The sequence below is a fragment of the Ochotona princeps genome, chromosome 20 (assembly GCF_030435755.1).
Source record: "Ochotona princeps isolate mOchPri1 chromosome 20, mOchPri1.hap1, whole genome shotgun sequence".
Classification (NCBI taxonomy): Eukaryota; Metazoa; Chordata; class Mammalia; order Lagomorpha; family Ochotonidae; genus Ochotona; species Ochotona princeps.
The window spans coordinates 33001704-33022988 of record NC_080851.1 but is presented as its reverse complement, the minus strand read 5'-3'; the positions used below and the strand labels follow the sequence as shown (position 1 = coordinate 33022988).

The 21285-nt window shown below is 39.0% G+C and overlaps 1 protein-coding gene across 8 annotated transcripts in view; it reads left to right on the top strand.

The window, feature by feature from the left end:
• The window catches only part of HDAC9 (histone deacetylase 9), an 834677-nt gene that overhangs the window by 726059 nt on the left and 87333 nt on the right, over positions 1-21285 (top strand). For all 8 annotated transcript variants that reach the window (XM_058677966.1, XM_058677969.1, XM_058677964.1 and 5 more), the window contains one exon: positions 14391-14509. In XM_058677966.1, the coding sequence (XP_058533949.1) occupies positions 14391-14509 (119 nt within the window). The remainder of the gene's footprint in view (positions 1-14390; positions 14510-21285) is intronic.

Here is a 21285-nt window from a genome sequence, read left to right as displayed (position 1 = left end):
TTTCTGGCAATGCCTCAGGGAACAAGGATTTAGGTTACTAAATGAGCTTGCCTTGTCTTGTTCATCTCACGTTGTTATTCAATTAAAAAAAAAATCTTGGTTCTGCTGCCTCCCTCAGAGAGGCCACATCAAAAGGTAGAGTTCACCAAAAATAATACACACTTTTTCCAAAGACACAAACAGTTCCTTGAAAAGGATGTCATGCTGTAATTTGTTTTGTGAATTGTATAAACCACAGAACATTTACTTACAGTAAAGTTGGACTTTTCTTTTTCCTTCTTTTATGCTTACAAAACTCCATCTTTTCTTTTTGAAAAAAAAAGGTAACACACATACGTATATATATACTTTTATTGTAATATTGAGTTTAATTTTTCACCAGTCTCTTGGCCTTCATGCAATAATATTTGATGGAATGCAATCACTTGTGCAAAGACCAAAGAGAGGCCCATTTGAAACTTTACAAAAAGAATGGCCTGTGCTGCTTATAGCATGGTGGGAAATGCAATATGTGTACTAAGCTCTCCATTGCACCATACCGAAAGCAGAGAAAGCCCTATGACTGATTTGATGGTAGTAACATCTCTTTAGGGATTTTTTTGGATCAAGAAAGTAATAATAACAAATGGGCACATAATTAAGTTTCCAAAGTGCACGTGTCACAAGCATCTTATTGTGCCCCCATAGGGGGAATTTCTTATTGACTTGAACAGACCTTTCTTCTACTACAAGCCCATTAAAAAAACCGGCCTTCTCAAGTTCACTAAACCATTCTCTGCTATTTGCTTTGCAAAAACATTTCACTGTCATTTACGCTCCATTTTCTACTCATTAGAGCGATGTTTTACTACCATCAGGTTACTATGGAGATGAAAATAAACAAAGATCTGGGAAGTACGTGTTGACTTTGCTCTGCCTTTCTTGCAATTACAGCTATTATGTCCTTTTTCGATTTGATTTGATTTTCTCCCTTGGTTATTCAGTTGGTCTTCACTGTAAAGCAACAAGATTAAAGCATTTTCATTTGTGTAAAGCCTGTGCCAAACTTTTCATAAATTCTTTTCATGTTCTTTATGAATACAATAGGCTGAAATGATTAAAAAGAAAAGGAAAATAATGGAACATTGAAGAAGGAACAAAGGAGGAAAAGAAGGAGTGTGTGTACAGGCATGAGCAGACATGGGAGCAGAAAGTTACCTATGGAGCTAGCATCTCTTCATCCATGGGAACCCAAACGGGCAATGTTTCTACCTGGGTAACTGTGACTTTCTTAACAAGGGGTTAAGAAAGAATCCACAGTTCCTGTGGATTATACTGGAGAAGAACTTTGTCCTCCATCCATATTGTGGCTGAGTGTTGGCTTTCTAGCATTCATTCTTCGGTTAATTGGATAGCAATAGAGGGGTGGGCTACTGTTCTTTCCAGCTCTAGGCTTAGAGTTTTGGAAGACCTAACAGTAATACTTATGCAACTAAAGACGTAAGATCTTGTGTAAGTTACTGGATCCACATTTGGAATCATAATAAAATACTTCTGGAGAACCGACATTGCAAAATTATGACCACATTTTGGCATATTAAAATCTATGATATTTATATACTTCCACACAGTAATGACTGGGAAGCAACATATGTAAACATTTCCAGAGTGCTTCGTGTATTCCTCAGAAAAACAATGTTTATTTCAACAAAACTTTAATAGTAATTCCGAAATGATTTTAAATAACACCAAACTTAACACCTCTCAGAATGTCCTCATTCTAGGTAAGATTTCAGTACAGAGTTCAGCCAAAGCAAAATCTGTTAATTCTATTTCCATGGTGTTTATACATGGTAACTAGATAAGAATTACTTTATCCATTGTGGTAGACCAGCAATCCTACAATTCTGCCCAGTTTGCTATGCTTTATTGTAGAGTTTTTGCCTAGGGAGGCAGGCAGCATCATTGCACATTCAAGGAACAGTAAATATAAACAATTTATTGTCTTGAACTCACCCACTATATCGCCATGTCAGGAGGAGATACTGTAGAGAAATACTTATCTCCCTGCTTTCAGCTCATAGACACATTGAGTAATATCCCTGAAATAGTCAAAATATTACTGGATACATGACACATGTTACGCGAGGAAAAACACCTTACTTTTCCAAGATTTCGTTCGTTTTTATTTTTAAAAATTCTGTTTCTGAATCTATGTGGTTAACTTATGAAGCTTATTCATTTTATGTAAATGGAAAAAATAATTATTGTTGAAAAATAGGACTAAAGTACCAGTGGCAGTTTAACTTATGAAAGCAGCATAAATGCTCATATTTAACTTTAGTTAAGGGGCACGGTGGGTAAAGCCATCACCTAAAATACTGCCATCCCTTATGGGAACCAGCTCATGTCTCAGTTGCTTGCTCCCTTCCAATCCAGCTCTCTGCTGCTGCTGGTTTGGGAGAAGAACTGAAGATGATCCAAATGCTTTGGCCTGATAACCACATGGGAAAATTCAAAGAAGCTCCTGACTGCTGGATTCTATCTGGCCCGGGCCTGTCTGCGAAAACCAACTGGAAAGTAATCCAGTCAATTAAAGATTTCTCTCTTTCTCTCTTTTTCTCTCTCTTTCTCCTTCTATAACTCTGACTTGATAAAATGTGTGTGTGTGTGTGTGTGTGTGTGTGTGTGTGTGTGTGTGTAGTCTTCCTTGGTTGTTCAGTTGATCTTCACTTAAGGTAACAAGATTAAAACGTTCTCATTTGTGTGAAATTCGTTCCACTCTGTCTCTCTCTGTCTCTCCCATGGCTGCATTGTTTCCTATCCATATTCTTGATGCTGCATCCTGGGAGGCAGGCAATGATGACTCAAGTGGTCTAGTCCCTGTCATATGGGAGACCTATCCAGATTTCTGGGATATCCCAGCTCCTGACTTTCGCCTAGTCTAACCTCAACCATTGCCATGGTTTTCTCTTATGTAAAGCATTTGCAATAGGCAATTGAACAAAAGTAGAGTACAATGGCAATTTCCAAGGTCTGGGGCAGGGGGCAGGAAATGAGCCTTTGTTCAGGCTGTGAAGGTTAAAGCTAGGCAAGATAGTAAATTGCAGATGACTGCTTCCCCACATCCTGCTTAAGAACAGCAATACTATGTTGTATGTACACTTAATTCTTTAAGAGTGTCCCAAGAATGGAACTGGAAGCTCAGAGGACTATTGCTAATTAAGTGACAAGTTGTCATCCTTACTTTCTCCCTGACTCAACTGTTCTATTAATAGAGGCAGAAGTTGGCACTTCAGTTTAGGAAGTTGAGTAAATTCTGGAGCGGGGTGGTGGTGATGGTTGCACAATGGTGAGTTTACCTAATGAAACGAAGTTTCACACTTTAAAAACGACTAAAATGTTTACCACAATTCAAACATTTTAACAGTAAAATGAGTCCCTTTGGCAGGAGTGAGTCAGGCACAGCTGTGAGTAGAGACCAGGAAGTGGGTGGCAAGATATGAAGCGAGCAAGGTGCTGGGCAGCTGCCCTGACCAGTCACATGAGGGTCATTGAGAATGAAACCTGGCTTTCATGTTGCAAGGTATGGTGGGGGTCTGATCCACAAATCCACCTGGCTGGCCGCTGGATTGAGAACAGGTAGACAGTAAAGGTAAGAGTGTGGACACCTCGTTCAAAGCCGTGTCTGTCATCCCAGCACACAGAACTGCTGGCACAAGCCAAGGTGATAGCAGTGAAAATGTTGAGATGTAGTGGGTTTCTGGATCTAATTTGAAAGTGTAGACAATAGGATGTCTTGATGGATTGGTTATGGGTGAATGAGAGAGAAAAGGGAGAGGAAAGAGATGAGAAATCGAGGCAATAAATGAAAAGAGGAGTGGGGAATGAGACCGTGTGTGTGAATGTGTACATGTGTAGGCTTCAAAGCAGTCTTCCTTGCAAACTCACATGCTAGTGTGTGCCACTTCCAGGACTGTCTGTGTCATGTACTTTTCCCATGCTTACTGCATGGCTTTCTGGTTTTGTTGTGAAAAGTGAAGGTTAGGGAAGAACAGGCTCTGCTCAGGCTTCAGCCAGGGGAGCAGCTGACTCACTTACCATTGGTGGGCTTGGAGCTACCAGCCCTGACCTCCATGCCCTAGTGTCCAGGGCGATGTCCATGCGTGCAAGGTTTCTACCCGGATCTCTGCTCCATCCAGTGGTGTGGCGGGACATCAGGAAGCAGCCGGAGCCCAGCAGCTGCCCGGAATGTGTTGAGCTGCTGCCTTTGTCAGCGATCCAGGCGTGGACTGTCACGGAGAGTTTTCCCTGGGAGTATCTTTCCCTTGTCCTTTAGGCACAAACATCAGCCAATGGATGGAAAAATGTGCGTACTGTAATTTGTGCTTTTGTTTTTGGAAAGGAAAGCCTAAAAAGAACAAGAGTCCTTCTACCAGTTGGAAATGTGTAATTTTATAATCTGATGCTTTCAGGCCGTGACCTGCAATTAGACTATAAAGAAAAATGTTGGCTTGGTTGTTCACCTCTAATTCACATGTGCATGATTATAATATACCGTTATAAATTACGCAGAGAGTCTGAATCTGCTGTCTCAGAGGTGACATAAATCAGATCATGACACTGCCTACCCCAGTCTCTTAGCTTTCCCTTCTCGTTCAAATGAAATCCCAAGTCCTTAAGGTGACTTCCAAGGCCTGACATGAGCTGGCCTTGGGCCACACTTCTGACTCCATTTCCAGTCATCTCTGCCTTCATTCACTCAGGTCAGGCACAGTGGCGTCCTGGGTGTGCCCTGAATACCTTCCCGCCTCAAGGCCTCTTTGAACAGCTGCCCTTGTTCCTTATTCCTCATGAGCTGCCTCATTGGGCGCAGTTCTGGGTCCCACAATCACCTCCTTGGAACAGCTAGATGCACTCATCTCTATGCTTCTACCACCCATGGCTCTGCACAGCTTCGTCCTCACATCATGTTTGCTTGTCTGCTTATGTATGCTCTCCAAGACCAGAAACTAAGGACCACTGTTGCTATGAAACCTGGTTTGGTATGGTGCTTGGTGTATGATAGGCGGTTGGTATAATGATTGTTGAGTGAAGAAATGGAATGAATTGAACTTTCTGCAGTTGTGCAATTGCATTTATACGAGTATGTACTCTCCTGTTCCTATAACACTCACCACCACCCCCAATCTCTTCTTCCACCCTTCCTGATTCTAAGCTCTGCTGCCTCTATGTGGGGAATGGAATTTGGCCACCTCCGCAATTGCTGCCCCATATGCATCACTTGCTTGTCATAGAAGACTTTGTCACCTCCCCCAATGCTCTTTCAGATGGCCTTGACTTTACCCTCATAACCCATCTGCCTGAACAACCTTCCCCTCTTGTCTTCTGACAATCTTCTACTCCAATGTCCAAACTCTTTTCATGTATCCACTTGTATTCTTGGTGGGTTCTCTCTCTCTCTCTCTCTCTCTCTCTCTCTCTCTCTCTCCCATTTGTTCTTTGGCATGTGTGTGTGCCTGGCTTTGCACTATGTCATTCTTCAAAGTCAGGTTGTTTCTTGTCTTTCCTCCAAGTCTGTGGTCTGCTTAAGGGAAAAGCTACAATTTGTTTGTATTTTTGAAGCTCTTGTTCTGTCTCACTTCTTTCCCCAGAGCAAGGTCTGAGTAACAACTGCTGATACTGTTGACGAACTACACAGGCTAAAAATGTTGATACGTTTTAATGCTTGAGTTTACAATTGGTCTCCCTTAAATCCAGGGTAGTTTTTCTAGTCTGCTCTCTTACAAGTGAACAAGTCAAGCGACTGGGTAGCATCTTGTGCTGCTCACTCAGCACATGCTCGAGTGAGTCATGGGAAATTACTGGTGTGGTTCAGCTTGAGGACAGCATTTCACTCAACATCAGTGCATCCCATGGTTTGGCCATTGACTTGAGGTGAAACAGTTCCAGGGATCTGATTCTAACTCAGGATGTTTGAAATATGAAAAGTCATGCAAAAAAATGCAGAATTGGAATCTTTCCTTTTTGCTGTGTTTAAAACTTGGTCAAATAAACTATACCTACTGTAATAGTCGTGGTATCATATAGTTTTTTTTTTTTTAATTTGACTCTCCCAAAATGAGTCCAGCCAGGTGAGCAAGACATGCTGATAAGAAGGAAGAAGTTGTTCTTCAAGTGCAGCATACCCTAATCACCAGTGATAAGAAAATTAAAAATAATGGAAGCTACGGCTGCAATCACTTGTTTTCTGGTGATGAAATACATGTACTTATCATCATTGAACTCTATTTACTATTGGCATACCAACTAATCCAATCTTGTATACCTCTATTTTTTTGGTTTGCTGATTTGCTGTCTTGGCTTGAAGCAATATATCATCAGGTCAATGTCTCAGAAATAGTGCTTTGGAAATAAAGTTCTGTAATGTTACGTATCTTAAAGTTGCATATTTGAGTAAGAGCATGGAATGTCTGAAAGCAGATTTTCCTCTGATAGTAAGGATTTGTGTGTTACTAAACAGGACTTTATGGTCAGATCAGCTTGTTCTTTTGAGATTACTCTTTCTTAAGGATGTCTGAGTATGTGAGGATTCATCTAAGTGCGTCTTTTATTTTTAATGCATAGAACTTCACATGATTTGGACTTATAAATCTGCAACTGAATGCTTACCAGTTCCTGAAAACTGTCTTCTGTTGCGGATAGCTTTGTTTCCTGTCTTTTCTGGACCCTCTCAGGAGCACACTCTGTCCAAAATCAGGACTTCTGCAGTAATCATTTATGCTTCATGTTTTCCATTAATTTTATGTTTTACTTACTTGCTTACTCTTCCGAGGGATAACTTCAATTTTATATTTTCAGAACTTATGTTATTCAGATATTACAGTTATCATTTTAAAAGTTCATTTTTATCTGAAATTTTATGTTAACATGATCTTTGTAAATATTCATGGCGTTATAGTACAATATTTTGATAAAAACACATAGCATAGCTCAGTGAAGCCAGAAAAAAAAATTGGCTTTCATTTTCTTTATTTTGTGTTGGACCCTGCCAGCTGTCTTCTAGTTTTTGAAAATATATTCAATATTTTAGGTGAGTAATATACTCCATTGTGCCATGGGACACTGAAAGTTACTATTTTCTGTTATCCATTCTGCAAATTCCCTCCGTTCCCCACAGTCTTTTCATTTATCATGAATGGACATTGAGGTAGAGTCCCTATCTTTACAATAGTGAAGAGTGCTACAGTGAACATGGAGTTGCGTTTTTCTCTTTCACAGGCCTGTTCATTTCCTTCAGAACACACTGAAAAGTCAAGAGCTGGATCAAACGGTGCAATTATGTTCAGTGTTTGGAAGAGCACCCGTGATGCTCTCACGTTAATTCCCTCTGGCAGAGTAGAGGTGTTCACTGTACTTCATAACTTTCCTCAAATTTATTATTTGTAATTTTGAGCATAGATATTCTAGCTAGAATGTGGAAATATATCAGTGTCTTTTGGGTTTGTACTTCATTGATGAGCAGTGGTATTGCATATTTTTTCATTTGTTTATGGGTCATCTATAATGCTTTTCAAAAATGTCCAGGTTTTTTTGCCCATTTCTCAGCTGAAAATTTTTGTTGCCACGCTTGAGTTCCTTACATATCATTCATTAGTCCTTTGTTGAATGAATGGCTTGCAAATAATTTTTCTTCACTCTGCTTCCTTGTTATGAAGATTTGGGGTAATCCCATCTGCCAACATATGACATTTTGCTTTTATTGTCTGGACTTCTAGAATCTTAGCCAAAAAAAAAAATCTTGAAGGTGTCAGTGTTTTGAATTATTTTTCCCTATATCCCTTTCTAGTAGCCTGACATGTGGCAGTCTTACCATGCACAATTTTGATCAATAAGAGCTGATTTTTGCGAAGGGTTGAGAGATGAGATGGAGGTATATGGCAAGCTTGCAAGCTTCAGCGCTCTCTCTCTCTCTTTCTCTCTCTCTCTCTCTCTCGCTCTCTCTCCATAGATGGTGTTGCTGTTGTAATTCTTTTCACAAATAACTGCTCAGATTTTTTTCATTGAATTTTTTTTACTAGTATTGGATTAAGTTTAATAATGTCCATTTTGTAATACTGGATGGTCTGGCACTAGAGGCGCATCCATTTAGCATCTCTCTGTTGACTTGGTCCCTTGATTATAACAGTGATTTTTTTTATCTCTTCCTTAAATATCTCGTGTATCTTAAATGTATTTTCTGAGGTGAGTATAGCCGTTTCTGCTCACTTTGGGCTTCTGTTCGCATGGAAAACATTTGCCCATAATTTCACTTTCAGTCTGTGTTTGTCTACTAGTGACTGAAGTTGCTTGCAGGTGGTATATTATTGACGTTTTAGAACACTATGCAGTAATTCTATATAGGGAGTTTAGTTTATTTACATAAAGCATGATTGATAAGTAATGAGTTAATCTTGTCCCTGAAAATTGCCTCTATTTGTTTTGCATATATGAAATTACTTTTCTAATCAGTGTCATTCATTCACATTTTCCTTTTCTGTCTGTCGGCTACCTAAACAACTTTTTGTTAGGTCATGCTGATGGTAATGGGTTACTTGAATGTTTGTCATGAAAAGTTGCTGTTATTTATTTCTTTTGGAAAGATGCTTCTTCTGGGTAAAGTATTCTTGGCTGGAATTTTTCTTTTCTTTTAGGATTTGGAATATATATTTATCTTGCATGCTGGTATGTTAGGTTTTTGTTCAAAAGTCTGCTGTTATTCTAGTGGGGGGGTTCTGTAACAGTCTGTGCCCTTCCTCTGCGGATTCTAGGGTTTTTTGCATTATACTTTCTGGAGCTGAACTAGCATGTGTTGAGGTGAGCATCTTGGCTTGACGTGTGTATTTTCGGGCGGTAGAGGCCTTCTGTACCTCAGTATTTGTGCCATTCTAAAATTTTCAGCTATTACTTCATTGAATAGGTTTCTGTGCCTTTACTCTTGTTCTCTCCATCACAAACTTTCACCATTCAAGTATTAATCATTTAATACTCTCTCAAAGTCATGGGAGCTGTTTCAGTTTTGCTTCCTTTCTTCTCTTCCATGATTATGATTATTATTATTGTTATTATAATTATAATGATGATGATGATAATCTAGCATCCAAAAGATCTCTCTTCATTTTCAGATATTCGTTTTTCTGTTTGACATCATCTTTTTTTGAGGGTGTCGACTCTTACTTGACTTATGGAGTGCTTCATGTCTAAGACTCTCATTTGATTCCTTTTTCAAGATCTCTTTGCTCAACCTCATTTGTAACATACCTTACTTTTCTAATTTCTTTTAACTATATGTGGCATTCTCTTTTATCTCTTTGGGTATCCTATCATTATTCTACTGCGTCAGCAGTCATTTTGTTAATTTGTTTTTTGGTGCTTGATATCAAAGAACAATTCTGTTCCTTTGTGGGCATGATATTGACTTGATTCTTCATACCTCCTGCATCCTTGTCTTTTCTACCAGTGAGTGGATCAACTGCCTCTCTTGCATTGAAGAAGTGGTTTTGTGTATTGAGTGCTTTTTCCTGGAGGTTTGTCATCAAGTGTCGTTTTGGCAGCTTACACTGGCTTTAGTTCCAGTAGGGTGACCAAAAGGAGTCTCCCTGTCTTCTGCCATTACTGACAGCAATGATGTGACAGCTCCTGTCACTTCCACTTTGGCGGTGTGTGGGTGTTTTTAATGGTGACTGGTGTCAGGGCGATGCCAGACCCACTTCCTGGATATGTGTACACAGCTACCTTTGCCCATTAAGCCAGGAAAGGTTTATGAAGGGAATTCTGCATGTCCTGGTCTGGGTCCTGGGCATGGTTTTTGACTTCCTGTATCTTCCAAGATGGGGTGGGCTCTGGAAGGAAGTCATGGTGGAACAAGCGTTTGGATTATTCACCAAAGCTGTGTTGGACAAGGATACAGGCACAGGAAGGACTGGGGCTGGCCCAAGTCCATGGCAAGTGTATGTTGCCCTCGGGCACAGGGTAGAAGAGAGTCAATGGCTCTGGGTCTCAAGAGGCCTGGCCTTCCAACTCCCTGATGTGACAACCACCCTGCTGCACTGGACACTGCTGGGGCTGAGCTTGGGGGATCACTGTTGCTGCTGGGAGTAGTTGCCTTGGTGCAGCTGTGGTCATGTGTGCTAGTGTGGTGGGATGTCTGTGGAGTCTTGGTGATGGTGATGTTCAGGGAATTCTGTCCCCAGGAGCAGTGTAGATTCTCACAGTGAGCTTCTGACCAGTCATCACCTTGCTGCACCCTGTGCTGGGGAAAGATGTGAGTTCCTTCTCTGAAGTAAAGTTACTCTGTGTGTCCTGGGTAGCTCACCTCTCTGGCTCCAGAACTATGACAACTGTCCATTTCTAGTGTGGCTAAGATTGCCCACATCCAGCATTCCTGGGGATGAGCTCTGCCGGGCAGGATCTCTTTTACGCTTTATCCCCAGGGTGTGGTGCTAGCAACATGTTACTGGTGCGCTTTGTTCCACTCTTCATGCTGTCATCCCAGATGTCCGTGTCCTGTGGGAATCCCCTAGCTCCTTGCTGAGTTCTGGAGTTCTCCCTTAGGTGCCGATCTAAAATAATTTTCATATATATACCTTTTGATTTTTCTCTATAAAGGAGGAAATGAATATTAGGTTTCTCTCTTCAAGCCTTCTTGTTCACAATACTACAATCAAAGTTGTTCATCTTTCAGTAAAATCCCTTGTCCTTTTATTATTCCCTTGCTTATAAAAGCGTGTCATTGTGCTAAAGCCAAAATATTTTCTTCTATCATTTCAAAAGTACTGTTTCTGCTGCTCGAACTGCCTCTGCTTTTTTCAGAGTCACATATTTATGTTTTAATCTGTTACTGTTTTTCATACCATTGGATTGCCTCATATGCCAGGAACCCCCTGCTCTTCTACTGTTGTTTAAGAAAGTACAGCTGCACAGCTGCTGTTAGTTTTCCCTGTGGCTATGTGAAAGGATATTGAGAACCCTATTGGCTGGTAGGAAGGAAAGTGCATGGATCACCAAACCTTATTTTAAGGTTAACATTCCTGAAGATGGCTCATGGTCTCTGAATTTCCTTTAGTAAAAAAAAGTAAGGATCATACTTCGGTACATGAATACTCATATTCAAACACTTTCCTTTGCCACACATGTCTTTGCTTTAACAAAGAGGCCTTCTGGGTCCAGCACCGGGTATAGGTCAGAGATCTGAAAGCTTGTCTGCTCTGCTTCCTTTTTGGCTTCCTGTTAATGTACCTACTAAACAGCAGAAGTGGGACTAAATACTTGAATACCTGTCATTCATGTGAGAGACAAGGATGGCGTTCCAGACTGCTAGCTATGGCTACGTGGAGAATGAACCAGCAAATGGAAGAAATCTCTGTCTTTCAAATAAATTAACAAGAAAAAAATGGATTTTCTTTTTGGAAAAAAGGCTTTCTGAATTTTCTGCGTGGTTGCTTGCATACAGGATGTATAGTTGAGGTGTTGGAACATGGTCTGCTCTTCCTGTCTGGCACTGCTTTGCTATGTTTTCAGAACTTCGTCTCTCTTTCCCTTCATTCTGTACCTTGCCATCTTTCATCAGCAACCTCCATTTTTCAAAGAAAACTTTAAAGGAGCTTCTCTAAGGATTTGTTCTCAGAGAAATGTTACCAGTTATTCCCAAACAGTACTGCTAAATATTGTTCTTATTTGTTCATACACCATCTTAGTTCATTTTGGGTTGTGCTAACAGAATCCTGAACTTGGGAAATATACGAAGAAGAGACATTGTTTTGGCTCACAGCTTTGGTGTCTAGATTGTGGTGCTGGAATTGAGTTCTGTTTTGCATAATAACTCAGTGGGAGGGCATATGAACATGAGCTAGACAGAGGGAAAGAGGGAAAAATTACGCCAAACCTATGTACTGCTTCAGCCACCAATTTCTGTGATAACGGCATTGACCCATTTTTCAAAGACTCTGCCTCTTACTACTGTCACAATGGTGGTTCACTTTTCAATGGAGCATTCTGTGTCAACAATCTGAAAATATTCAAAAGTTATCACACCTTTAGACCAAAACAGTGTTCAAAACATAGTAGACACTCGGAGCCCGGCGGCGTGGCCTAGCGGCTAAAGTCCTCGCCTTGAACTTGCCGGGATCCCATATGGGCACCGGTTCTAATCCCAGCAGCTCCACTTCCCATCCAGATCCCTGCTTGGGGCCTGGAAAAGCAGTCGAGGATGGCCCAAAGCTTTGGGACCCTGCACCCGTGTGGGAGACCCGGAAAAGGTTCCTGGTTCCCGGCTTCGGATTGGCGCGCACCGGCCATTGCGGCTCACTTGGGGATCTTCCTGTCTGTCTCTCCTCCTCTCTGTATATCTGACTTTGTAATAAAATAAATAAATCTTAAAAAAAAAAAACATAGTAGACACTCAATACAACCTTGATGAGGTGAATGAAGCAACCAGACCAGTATCTCAGCGTTAACCATGTGTGCCATCTGGTTCTTCAGTTTGATAGGAGACACACAAGGCACATTACAGCAATGTATCCCACATCTGTTTTCTACCACACATCACTACTTTGTCCAGTAAACACCATTCAGACACAATTTCAGGAGTGTGTATTTCTCACTAGAAGCAGTCTATCAGGTGATATAAGATTCTTTTCCACCTTTTTGTGGTTTTGGAATTAATTAAAATCTATAAAATTGGTTTTGTAAGACAGCATTTTTAAACTTGCTTGAAATTATGAAAATCTGTATGTGTGTGAACTCAGGAATTATTCCTATAACAAATGTGCTGTGTCTTAAGAAATCAGTGGATTCTGTGTATTTGGAGATAACTGATAAATGTATTTCTCTGGAAAGAGGGAAAGATGTGCTTATGAACAAATTATTTGCAATGGCATGAAAACCTACTCCGTTTCATGACTAATTTCCAATAAAAGGGCAAATTGCTACTATCTGTTCTGAAGTTAGGAAACATTATTTTAAATCTTATGAAATAATAGAAATTTACAAAAACCACATACAATAAATGACTGGTTCTCTTAAGTGAAACAGGGAAATAAGGGAATTAAATATATGTGCTGATTTTTTTTTAGGAAAACTGCAGCATAAGATTTGGTTTCATTGAGAAAGAAAAAAAAGCTTCATGTATTTCTGCCTTATTCCCCAAAATATAACTGTTTTAAAGAGTCTTAACGGATTGAAAACACAATGAAAAATACATAATAAATTAAAGCGAATATCATGTAGTTTCAATGGTGGGAAATTTCTGTATATGTAGCTTCCCAGTTCTTGAGAGGATGACTCTGGATGGTGCTTACATGAACTTAAAGGATGAAACTTGAAAGACACCAGCAGAGTTATTATAGAAAATTGACACATTTATGAGTTCAGTAACTCCTTGTATATGACATACTGTTTATATTTTAAAATGAAGTTAGCAGGTGACCATTGTAGAAAATCTGAAAGACTTATACACCAATAAAACAAAAGAAAATAAGCTAATGGTACTGACACTCAAGAATCACTGTTTTGTTATTTATTTTAGTTATAGCCCTCAAGCACAATGCTGATTTCCTAGTTTTTAGGTTCACTGTGGTGTGCAGTTTCCATCTTTCATTCAGTAACTGTTGACATTTGAATTTTTATCATGAGATTCTAGTCTGGAAGCTGACACCCCATTAGAAAGGGGTGAAGGAGCCCTGAGAAGGCTGAAGAGCGAAAGTGTGGACGTGTGGGCGTGAGGCCAGCAGGGCTGCTTCCTGGATGAGGCTGCCACATTCCTGGTGTTTCTGACCTTGGACTCACTGAACATGATAGTCTGGGTTCTATTAAGGGGAATTTTGTGTTTTTTCCTTTGCAAGAGTCACCCCCCCACCACAGCAAGTATTTAAAAATGTTGAAACAAAAAAAAAGCCAAGTTGGGAAAGCAAATTTTTTTCTGAAAGAAGTTTATAGTTCAAATTTACACTGAGTTCTCCGCAACTGGAGCAAGTCAGGTTTTCACTAAACCTTTGATTTACCTATGTAAAAGATTAGTCACTCCCTTAGAAAAAATTTTTTTCTTTTTTATATAGGTAAGGGAATAAAACATGTGCAGATGTGCATGTAATATGATGGCTTTTAGGATGTACCTGCAAAATATGTGTTGTTGTTTTTTCGATTTGGAGAAAAAAAGATGAAAGAAAAAAATCTTGAGTTTGGATGCAAAAATAACAGTAATTCAGAATAAAGGAAATGATCCATGTTTTGATCCTTTTAAATGGTGTTCCTTTTCCTTCTTTTTTTTTTTAAATTCCTAGGAAGTTCTTAGCATTGTGCAAACCCATTTTCAATGAACAATTTTTGAAGATATCTGCTCTTCTGTGTGTGATGCGTTGCCTTTTTGACTGCAGGACTGTTGTGATGCCGGCGGCCAAAGAGTTCCATCCAGACCTGGTCCTCGTTTCTGCAGGATTCGACGCATTAGAAGGCCATACTCCTCCTCTGGGTGGCTACAAAGTAACGGCAAAATGTAAGTACTCTTCTAGATGATGTGACACGCATGGCATCCTGACGCTGCCCTGATCTATCAGATGGACCTGACCTGGCATGTAGGTCTATGAAATTTTTATTAAGTTATGTGAAGATGATTGGATGGTGTTTACTGCGCTGTCAGATTGATGTCTGTGTGGAAACAGACCTTTCAAAAGGGTCAGGTTAAACAAATGGAGTCCATGGGGCACATCGGAACATTTATAGTTTTCAGGTTTTTCAAAGGTTGCTTTGTAAAAGAGGAATAATTGAGGATCGGGTATGCAACATGCAGCTCATTGGCATGAGAAGCCATGAGCCAAGCAAACTCACTGGTCTGCTGGCAAGGAGAGGAAAGCACTACATTGATTTCATTATATATTTGGAGTGAAAACTATGAGGGCACTGTGAATAGGTTGTTGGGGCCATGGAGTTAAAAGGCAAGCTTAATTTGTTGCAGAAAAAGCTTTAAACCCATGAATGACTTTTTCATAAAATGATATTTCCGTTCACATGTTTACCATCTCTTAGCTGTTTCAGCAATGTTATATTGTCGCAAGTTTGAATACACAACTGTTCTTCTTGCTTGAAAACCCTACATGTGAATATACCTCATTTTCTCCTGGTCTTCTATGAGCTTTTGGACTGGTCTCCAGAGCAGTCTGTCATCAGACGAATAAAAGAATTCTGTCTTGTAGTATATTTGAATAACATGACTTAATACATTTGAATTAGAAAGTTTTCTTGAAGAATAATTTGATTGCTCTCTGAGAGTGAAAGTAAGACATGTGTAGAATCCATGCATGCAGATGTATACTGGCTTTGTGAATATCTGCCAGAAAAAAAAAGACAAAAAACTAAGATTACACCAAGACTAGGATCCACTGTTGTATGTTTTAGGTGCAGTCAAAAAGCAAACACAAGACAAACTGTCCAAATAGTTTTCAGTGGGAGGGATGAGTTTGGAACAAGTGTGCTGCATAAATTAATTTGGAAAGAACCAAAGAAACAGCATCATGCCAAACTTTGTTTTTAGTTGGCTTCTCATGTGAGACTTTTCTTAACTCTAATTATTTCAGTAACGTTATTAGGTAGTGACTATTTTTAGCATCTATAATTTACCAAAGAATCTTGGTGCCTTGTTGTCTATTGAAAACATATTAAAACGGGCAACTCCACAAAGACAGACAAAGCATAATCATTCACATTTTGCAAAAGAATGGGAGAGAGAGAGAAGTTTGCATGTATCAAATGTCTTTATGATTATTTTTGTTTGTGTGTTTGTTTCTTCACAAAGCTATTTTCAGTGAAGTCAATGTTTCCACTGCAGGTAAGACTGGTGAATAATTTAGTTGAACTAAAGAAAAATAATTGTGTACCCAAAGCTGAGATAAGCCCGAACAATATAAAACACATGGAGAGCAAAGACACAAATCCAGAAAAAAAGTATTTCTTGCCATTACATCGAAAAATGTTCACCAGGAGAGGGGAATGCCTCTCCCTAGGTCTTTCTCATTGCCTAGGAGGTACATTCTGACATGTTTTTTCCTCAAATAATGTGGGTGAGACTAACCTTTTTCTTCTTTTGGTTGTTGGTTTTGGGTCAACCCAAGTTCAAATGTCATCTTGGAATGTAGACCAGAGAGAGACTTTTCACTCAGAATTATATAAACTTTCTTGCCACATAACTGTTTTCTAAGCAAAGCAAAGAGACCTAAGGTTTAAGTGATACCAGAATTGACCTTTGGAAAAGATATATAGTGAAAGGAGAACATCTTGGCTTCCATACTGTATTCAAGGCTGCCTGAAGTAGTTTACTCATCTCACAGAGGAGGAAGACAATTTCTTTTACCCTCTGCCATAACTAGGCTCAAAACCTGATGTGCTTGTCCTGAATGTGCAGTGGGGTGAAGTTGTGTGAGGCCTTTACTGTATGTTTTTCCCTTAAAAAGAAAATCATAAGATTTATGAATACAGAATGCATATGCATCCTCTGGAGAAGCAGTCGGGTGCCCCACAGCCCTTGGATACACAGGCACTGTGTGAATTGGACAAGGAGTAGTCCCAGAACACTGGTATGAGAACCAACACCACCTGCCCCCACATCAGCTCACCTTGGCTCCTGTTCTGGAGGTGCTGCCATGGTACCTGGGGTAGAAGCTGGGATCACCAGGCAGCTCTGATGCCTTCTCAGTGACTCTGCCCTGGATCAGCACTTGGTACTTTTTTCTTTATACCTCCGGACAGGTGTTTTTCTACCATTTTGACATAAATGGTCCAGATGGGGATTTAACATGGGCTAGTACTGTCCCCTGCCAGCAGCCATCCTCTCTCTGGGGAAAGATCCTAAACAAAGACAGAAATGAACTGTTTAAAGAAAGGCTTTACAGGATATATCAAAACAAATTCTACTCCTAATGGTTTGCAAAATTCTGGCAAAATCCAGCTTGCTGCAAGTAGAAGATTGGATTATTTTAGGTTTTGGTTTGCAGGGTGCTCTCCTGTCAGAGTTGCTAAGATTGTGTATTTTAAATGCCATTGAATCAACCTTTTAAGATAGATGCTCTATTTGCTATCTCTAAAAGGAAAAGAGGAATCAAGCCAAAACATTTGGGGCTTTTGTTTGTTTTTACATATCTTACTGATTGGTTTTTAAAAAACGGTTGATACTATAATTAAAGTCTTAAATGTTGAATGATTTAAAATTAAAGGTAACTCTAGCCATTACTATTTTTCTTTCTTGTTTCTTTAAATACCGTGTTCTCTGCTATGGAGCTATAACAAAAATATTGAATTGGTCTTTGTGAAACTTTTATTTACATTTAAGAATAGTTATGTATGCATCTGAATGGCAGAGTCACAGAGAGGGAGGAGAGGAGGAGTGAGAAGAAATCTGTGCTTTCACATTCCTCATATGACCCCAAGGGCCAGGTCAAAGCCAGGAGCCTTGTCTGTGTTTCCCACGTGGGTGTAGGGACCTGGGTACTTGGGTGGTCGTCTGCTGCCTTTCCAAACCATTAGCAGTGGAAGAAATTGCAAGTGGAGCTGCTGGGACACAAACAGATGCTCACATGAATGTAGTTGCTGCAGACAGTGGCTTAGTCTGCTATGTTAAATAAGTTATCTGATGGATTTATTTATTTAGATCCCATGTGATTCTCTCAGTTAAGTACTAGAGTTAAATGTCATTCCTGAAAGACATTAAATAGTTCTGTGTCCTGACCCAAATCAACAGAAGAGTTGACCTTGGAGTTGTCCTTTTATCTTCCGTAATTCTCATATTCAGACACCACTGTCTACAGGTTGCAGCATAAGACTGTTGTGACTAAGTAGTATGATATCACAGCATCCCGTAGATGTGTGTAGTATCGCCAATGGTAAGAAAGTTTGTTTAGTAAATTCATTTTACTCAGAATTCATCTTTTTTTTTTCCTGCTCAACATCCACACTCTTCTGTATTTTCACTTGTGCCATATAGTGAATTCATTTGTACTAGTTGCTTTTATCATGTGAAAAAAATATGTCTTTGGACTAATTTAAAATTCCTGCGAGAAGATAGCTCCAGTTGATAAAAAAAATCTGTATTCATGTATTCATCTATAAAATATGTTCCTTAAGTCAACATTTTTACGGTTCTTGAGGTCCAAACCATGTCCCTCACCAAATATCTGTGTGACTTTTGACAAGTCATCATTGATGGAAAAACTCCAGCAACACTCAGCATCTTCACATACTCTCTTCTCCTTGGTGGAAAATTTTACTCTTGTTTGGCAATCTTGTCATTCCTTTCTTTCCCCCTGTGAATGTCTACAGGACAGGGAAGAGCATTCTTTAGGGTCAGATACTTGTAAAAATGTATTTCTATGTAGTTGTGAGTTATCCTTGGGGAAGTACAGAGATTCCTTGATTAGTCAATCCTGCAAAACTAGGACTTCAGTCATTGCTAGCCTAACCAACAATAAGTGCCAAGAAGTAAACTGCATTATTCCGGGAAGTCTTACACACTGATACTGTATTATCATTATGCTTCATCCTCTTTGTCAATACAACAATCTCTTTAAAAGTTCATGAAAATCATAGTATGAAAAATTATATGTGGGTTTCAAAATGGCTTGTGCCAAAATAGACCAACCTTTTAATTCCATATTCTAGAAACTTTTTGAAAGACCCTAAGACAGTTAGCAATACCATCCACCTATTGATTTGATTTCTCTGTGAAGTTGAGTATAGACTGGATCAAAACTTCATTGTTGTCCCCTCACCATTGTCACTTACTTCTGTGTAGGCTATGGATCACACATCTATATTTTCTGTATTTTAAGTAACATAGATTTATGATCCTAAAAAGTGTTTCTAACAATGGTCTTTGCCTTAATATTTTCATTTAATAAGTGAAAGAATATTAAAAATAGTTTTAAAATTATATATGGAGGTTATGACTTCTTCATGATAGTAGTCCTTGAGCAAAATGCTGAGACCCAACTGTTAACCTCTGTTAGAATATAGCTACTGAAATAAAATCATTTAGTTTCTACTCATAAAAGCAGAAGGTAGAGGCTGATGACGTTATTTGAATAATCGACTTAAAAGAATGTGAAGAATTACAGGAGAATGCAGAAGGACATTTTGTTGCCAGAATATTCATGCTCAATTCTCAAAATGTGTTCCTCACTGACTTTACAATTGAGTATGTTTCCTAGTGAGAAACAGAACAATGCAAGGAGAAGCATTTCAATATTCAATATAAGCAATATTAACAGATTAATTCAATGCAAGGGATAAGTTAATACATTTCTTCAGTGAAAGAAATAAATGAGTAATTATTGTGATTTGATATCTTTGGATTTACATTGTTGATTTTACTTAAAAAATCTAAATAGTCAATTAAAGGCATGTAAGTAGAAAATTATTTGATTGTCTTGGAAAAATGATAGTATATTTAAACATGTGGTATACAGCACAAAACTTGCAACATGTTTGAAGATACTTCAGAGTCCTGTTTGAAAAGAATGCGTATAGAATGGCCAGAAATCCAAGGGCAACTAAAATCAATGTGATGCTTTTACAATATAGAATTGTTATTTTGTTTATATTGATCGTGCCTACCTAAAAACTGTGCACTTTTTCTTGATATATAGGGCTATGATCTGTTATTTGTGCTATTAATATGCTGATACAAAATGAATTATCCAGTATATTTTAACCAAATGTGCCAAGTGAATCACAATATAGAATCAGAAGAAAACACAACTAAGAATCAGGGGGGAAAAAACTCCACAAATTGGTACCAGTCCAACTTTAAAAGCTTGTAGAATTGCCTAAGTGGGCTATGCCCCTAGGATACAAGATGAGTTCACTACAGGCTCATCAATGCATCTGATAAACCATATTAACAGAAGAAGGGAGGAGAACCAATGCATACATCAATACATAAGGAAAATAATATGACATGAACACATATCAAAGCCAAGACATTAAAGCAAAAAAAAAAATCAGCTTTCATGAACTACAGTTATAGAACAGTACTTCAATTCTCTTTTCTTTAACATTTATAGTAAATTGGAACTAAATTCATTGCACTATAGATGAAATGTCCAGTTTTCCAGTTTTACAGATAAGACCTAGAATTGTAAAACTACAAGGAAACCTATCCTTTGCCACACAACAAAAGAAAAACTGGACATTTCATCTATAGTGCAATCTGGGGATTCACAGTACACATCATATAATAACATTTTAATGAATTTAGTTCCAATTTACTATAAATGTTAAAGAAAAGAGAATTGAAGTACTGTTCTATAACTGTAGTTCATGAAAGCTGATTTTTTTTTTGCTTTAATGTCTTGGCTTTGATATGTGTTCATGAATAATTATATGTTCTCTAAATTCCTATACAGTGGTCCATTAGACACTTCTGCCCTGGTATAGTATATGTGCTCTCCCATTAATAAGGCGTTGAGTTGGGTGCAGATTTTCACTGGGATTATAAACATTGACATGTCTTTTTTTTCTATCAAATTTAGTGCTACCATTAGTATTTCAGTTGCTTTAATAACTCTTTCCTTTGAGCGTTTGGTACATACAACCATGGAGACGGGGTCTTATGGTAGATCTTGTTTCAGACATCTGAGAACTCTCCTTACTGTCTCCCAAAATAGTTAAACTAGCCCACATTCCCACCAACAGTGGTTTGGGGTACCTTTTTCCTCACATCCTTGTAAGTCATAAGAAAATAAAAATCTTGTCTTTTGTATTTAAATGGACCCAACTGGAAACCAATTTGCTTAGTGAAAGGAGCCGATCCAAAATGACACCTATCATATAGTTTACCTGATCTGTGTTTTTGATTAACACACTGAGTACTGAGCATTTCCTGCTGCTTTCCTGGGCGTACATTGACAGGAAGCTGAAATCAAAAATGAAGCTTAGATTCAAACCCTGGTACTTCAATATGGGAGGCTGGCATCCCAAACAGCATCTTAACTGTTATGCCAGATACTTGTCTCGGGTTATTTATTGTAATCATGAAAATGAAAGAGATTTTGGGTCTGGCACAATTACTAGTGGGTAAGTCCTCACCTTGCATGTGCTGGCATCCCTTATGGATGTCAAGTCATGTCCCAGCTGCTCCACTTCCTATCCACCTCTTTGCTTATGGCCGGGGAAAGCAGTGGAGGATGCCCCAAAGCCTTGGGACCTTGCATCCACGGGAGAGACCTGAAAGAACTATTTTTGCTCCTACCTTTGAATTGGCTCAGCTCTGATCTTTGTGGCCAC